This window comes from Austrofundulus limnaeus, unplaced genomic scaffold (genome assembly GCF_001266775.1).
Source record: "Austrofundulus limnaeus strain Quisiro unplaced genomic scaffold, Austrofundulus_limnaeus-1.0 Scaffold56, whole genome shotgun sequence".
NCBI lineage: Eukaryota > Metazoa > Chordata > Actinopteri > Cyprinodontiformes > Rivulidae > Austrofundulus > Austrofundulus limnaeus.
The window spans coordinates 130,684-136,191 of NW_013952458.1; the positions used below are offsets into that span (position 1 = coordinate 130,684).

Genomic DNA, 5,508 nt, shown 5'->3' on the forward strand with positions numbered 1-5,508 from the left:
GTGTGTGTGTGTGTGTGTGTGTGTGTGTGTGTGTGTGTCTGAAAGCGTACCGTTGAGGAAGTTGCGTTGGATCTCGAGCATCTGGCTGATCTGAAGGGTCCAAACCTCACACACTCCAGGATGGGAGGAGTGAAGCACGAAGGTCTCCACAGCTCCACTGGTGGACCGAGAAGTGAGGATGAACTTACAGGGGTCACCTTCCACGCTCTCCTCCAGACCCAGGCAGCTCACCTGTGGTTGGAACGGGTCAAGAGACGACGGGAAAACAAACTCAGTTTCAAAAGAATTTATTTATTCTTGTCTGAGGAGTGACTACAGATGTGAATTTTTGTTTTCACCTTGATGCTGTTCTTGTAGAGGAAGCCCGGCAGAGAGAAACCCTTCTTCTTGTCCAGGGGCTCGCTGAAGATGACGAGCTGCTCGAACAGGAAGACCCTCCTCTCCTTCATTCGGCCGAGCGGACCACCCTCTGGGTCAGACACCAGAAACGTGTCCTGGAGCAAAAGGCGACCCTGAGCCACCATCTTCCCCTGAAACAGGAGAGAAAAGCATTAATTTGGATTTTATTCTCTTTAATTTAAGAATTGTATCTTTTATCATGAATAATCTAACTTCATACATCAAATCCCTGCAGTCGGCCCACGTTCATCATGTCGTTGCATCTTTTTGGCACAATGCACATGACCTCCACAGCTTTCTGAAAGTGTCAGAAATTAAATGCTGAGTTGCTTCTTTGGATAAACGTTTTTTTTTTTAAAAAGAGCTTTAAATCTTTGATATTACCTCTAAATCTGGACACTCTATCCCTGCTTTTTTAGAATGTTTCAGGAAATCCTAAATGACACAAACAGAATAGAGCTTCAGGACGAGGACGACGAGCGGAAGCTGCAGACATCGGCCGTACGCTCAGACTAACCTTGAGCAGCAGCTGGTATTTCATGATCCTCTGAACCGGCTTGATGAGCAAATCTGTGATCTGCAGCCTGTGTCCCAGCCGCTGCTTCAGGTCCTGTAAAAAAAATCACACAGGTGAGCTCAGGATCTGCTGTTTCTCCAAATTGGCAGGTTTCTATAACAAAAGAAGGGGCACGCACCTCAAAGTAGGTGTCGATGTACTCGGACACGATGTGCTCGGATTTAGGCTTGTTTTGACAGTAAATTACATACATGGTTAACCTCCGCTCCTGGAGCAGAAAAGCAAAACAAAAATATGGTAACATTTTAAAAATTAAAAGAGTGAAGTCTGTGGACATAAGAAAAAATATGTTCCTAACATGAAATCATGAGCTATAAAGCTGTTTCGCCAAAATACCCACTGTCAGGTTTGGAAAGTTTTCACGTTCTTTTCTTGCTTATTTTGTTTACACCGCACTTCTAAAGGTTAGACTGAGTTCACTATTCCTGACTGAGCCATACATTTTATTGTATTTTTATGTTTTTCTAAAGCTAGTGATGAGCACAAACCTGCTAATCCACTACTAGCAGGACCAACTTTTTTTTGAGGGGTTTAGCACTCATTAACTTTATAAATAATTAACAGACTCCCGCTAACATAATACCTGTTATTACCTCCGCCAAGGGCGAGGTAATGTTTTCGGTTGCGTATGTCTGTCTGTCTGTCTGTTGTTCTGTCTGTGGACAACTTTACTCAAAAACTTGTGGACTTGATGACATTTTTACCACATATGGGTACTGGGCCAAGGAACACACCTTTAGATTTTGGTGATTTTCCGAATCACGATGTGGATACAGGAATTTTTTTCTTTTAACACTCAGATAGGCAAAGCTGTGATGCTTTCACAGGGCTTCTGTAAAAAACAGTGAGCTGGATTGGACAGCACGGACTTCAAACTTTATAAAAGTAATGCTAAAACCACATTTAATGATGAATAATTTTTGCCATAATATGTGCATTTACGGAACGTTTTGTTATTTTTCCCATTTCCTCAAACACACCGCATTTCCGAAACAACCAATCAAAACACTTTCTCTACTAGGCTTGTAAACAGAGAGCTGCAGGGCCTCAAAGTTTGGAGACGGGGGAGCCAGGAAGCACTTTATAAAGAGAGTCAAACCATTACAAACTCATACAAGGGGATAAAACAGACGTTTTACATGACGAAATGTGACTGATGAAAACTTGGGAGCTTAATCCGACACCAGTTTGATGATGAATAACGTCGGGTGACGAGTCTGACTTTTTTTTTCACATTGGACRCCACCGAGAAGAAATCCCGTGCATACTGCCTGCTTAAATGTTTGCTACGTCTGAACTTATTCGGCAAATGTGTTTCCATCTATGCTTTTGCGCATTAACTCTTACAGGATGGGGGAAATAGGTGTTGGTGGAGGTTTGCACTCTCCGAGTGCTTCTAGTTTTCTATTCTGCTAATACATTTTAAAGGGCCTGTTACATGATTATCCTTCAAATACAAAAAGTCAAAGAAAATATATTTAAATTTAAGAAAATTAGCATACTAAACTTGATTTTACCCATTTTATCTCATAACAGGCATATTTTCTCTTGAATTTGGCTCAGCAAAGTGAAACAGGAAGTGACATCAAAGGGGAACTCATTAAGAAAAGAAACTCTCTAGTCTGTTTATTGAAACAATTTAAACTCTTTTTTCATCTCTCAGTGACTCAAAATAATCTGAAGAAACATCAAATTCTTCTCTAAATATTGTAGCATTTACATGCAGACATTCCCCTTCGACATCACTTCCTGTTACCATCCATCCATCCATCCATCCATTTTCTTCCGCCTATCCGGGGTCGGGTCGCGGGGGCAGCAGCTTCAGAAGGGAGGCCCAGACCTCCCTTTCCCCAGCCACTTCTTCCAGCTCCTCCGGGGGAACTCCAAGGCGTTCCCAGGCCAGCCGAGAGACATAGTCCCTCCAGCGTGTCCTGGGTCTTCCTCGGGGCCTCCTCCCGGTGGGACGTGCCCGGAATACCTCACCAGGGAGGCGTCCAGGAGGCATCCTTACCAGATGCCCAAGCCACCTCAACTGGCTCCTCTCGACGTGGAGGAGCAGCGGCTCTACTCTGAGTCCCTCCCGGATGACCGAGCTTCTCACCCTATCTCTAAGGGAGAGTCCAGCCACCCTGCGGAGGAAACTCATTTCGGCCGCTTGTATCCGGGACCTCGTTCTTTCGGTCATGACCCAAAGCTCATGACCATAGATGAGGGTAGGAACGTAGATCGACCGGTAAATCGAGAGCTTCGCTTTCTGACTCAGCTCTCTCTTCACCACAACGGACCGGTACAGCGCCCGCTTTACAGCAGACGCTGCGCCAATCCGCCTGTCGATCTCCCGCTCCGTTCTTCCCCCATTCGTGAACAAGATCCCCAGATACTTAAACTCCTCCACTTGAGACAGGGCGACCCCCCTGACCCGGAGAAGGCACTCTGCCCTTTTCCGGCTCAAGACCATGGCCTCGGATTTGGAGGCACTGAGCCTCATCCCGGCCGCTTCGCACTCGGCCGCGAACCGCTCCAGCGAGAGCTGCAGATCTCGTTCCGATGAAGCCAACAGGACCACATCATCCGCAAAAAGCAGAGATGCGATCCTAAGGCCACCAAAACGGATCCCCTCAACACCTCGGCTGCGCCTAGAAATTCTGTCCATGAAAGTAATGAACAGAATCGGTGACAAAGGGCAGCCTTGGCGGAGTCCAACTCTCACCGGAAACGAGCCCGACTTACTGCCGGCAATGCGAACCAGACTCTGACACCGGTCGTACAAGGACCTGACAGCCCGTAACAAAGGGCTTCCTGTTACTTCACATGCAAATATCTCAACAACCGTTCATCTCAACGGCATAAAATTTGTTTTGCAAAATGTTATCAATGTCCTCTTTCCAAAAATGAGTTCGTATTTATTACAAAAATTTGACATCACATGCACTTTAAACAGCAATATGTAAATAAACACAAAGATACAGACGTTTACATGTAGCAGAGACATGTTAAACCATGCTATGCTGTGAGCAGAAGGCAATATAAAACAAATCAATCAACACCACTACAAAACCTGAACAAGAGTTTGTCAAGAAAAACCAAAGTCCACATTCAGAACTAATGTAAAAAGTCACAAAAATTAAGTTTTAGAAGTTTTCCCAGCATTCTTTGCCACTGAGACGTCGTCCAGTCACAGAACATTTTCTGAGTTTGTTGCATTGTTGTTACTGACACCTGGACATCTAAGGATGCAGCCCCTGAATTCAGACACAGCATATGTAGCGTCTTAGCGGTAGCAGAATTGTCATTTGTGTAGTGGTTAGCTTAGTGATGCTAACGTTTTGGCTAGCTGTGCCCACCGCTGTCTAAAGTACCGAAAGGGGCTGTGAGTCAAAAACTGATGAAAACAAAGAAATGAATGAAGAGAAATCAGGTTTTTAATACTTCTGCATACAGCAGGAGGAGGTTGTGTGGAAGACAAACCTGTTTGAGAAAGAGTGGCCCCAGCCTGTCAGGGTCTTCCAGACATTTCTCCAACTCCCTGAGGAAGACGCTGAACGAGACAAAAATAGAAAAGTAAAAAAAAAAATATTCTGTTGGCGACTGAGTTTAAAAATTATTTCCATGTGTTTAATTTACTCTTTGTGCCAATCGTAGATCTGATGGATGTTTCCAAACACGATTTTATCTTTCCCCTTCATGTCATCAGGAAGACCCTCTTCCTTCATCCTGCTCATGTAGCCCTTCACACAGAGACACACACACACAAAAAAATAATAATAATTCACATGAAAGCTTCAACAGTTATTAAAAGGAAAAGATGTTTCTGTTCTGATGAAGCATGAACTCACGTCCACCACCAGGCTGAGGTCTCGGACGTACTCTCGCTCTGTGTCCACCAGCTCCAGCAGAACGTAACTGAAAGAGACGCACAGATTAAATTCAAATCAGAGCTCTCTACAAACACACATGCACGGCGTGTGTCAGAGGAGTGTGTTTCTGATAGGAGGGGACGCACTGTCTTCTTTTCAGGATGCTGGCCCGGCGTTCATCCATCTCTTCTATGGGTGAGGAGGAGGACAGGAGGGAGTTATCAGATGGGTTGAAGGAGGGAGAGCTGCTGTCCCCCTGTTCTACAGACAGAGAGCTGGGTCGGTCCTCCAGAGCCTGGGTTTGGGACAAAATGTTTTATATATAAACTTAACTATATAAACTTACTTCAGAGTTTCACTTTAGTTGAAGAGTGACATAAATACAAAGATGGTTTTGTGGTTATGATTATTCAAGAAACACTCAAGGTTACTGCTCTGAATGTCCAGACCTGGGGTCGGATTTATAAAACTGGCGTACGCACAATATGAGCCCAGAAACTTGCGTACGCCACTTTTCACGCCAAGGTTGTGATTTATAAAATCCAAACTTGACGTGAAAATGTGCGGTGCCTCACGCCAGCTCTGACCCATGTGCACGCTCAGCTGTGACACAGATGGTGAAGTGAGGAATTAGAGCCACACTGTGTAATGATCACTGTCAGATATTTAATTTAC

The 5,508-nt window shown here is 44.7% G+C and overlaps 1 protein-coding gene across 1 annotated transcript in view; it reads right to left on the minus strand.

Moving 5' to 3' along the window:
* LOC106518099 (triple functional domain protein) overlaps positions 1-5,508 on the minus strand; it is a gene marked incomplete in the record, with an annotated part of 118,418 nt that overhangs the window by 9,416 nt on the left and 103,494 nt on the right. Inside the window, 10 exon segments of the mRNA XM_014009204.1 lie at positions 51-231; positions 339-530; positions 620-697; positions 784-834; positions 917-1,009; positions 1,095-1,184; positions 4,445-4,514; positions 4,601-4,704; positions 4,813-4,879; positions 4,980-5,128. Of these exon segments, the coding sequence (XP_013864658.1) occupies positions 51-231; positions 339-530; positions 620-697; positions 784-834; positions 917-1,009; positions 1,095-1,184; positions 4,445-4,514; positions 4,601-4,704; positions 4,813-4,879; positions 4,980-5,128 (1,075 nt within the window).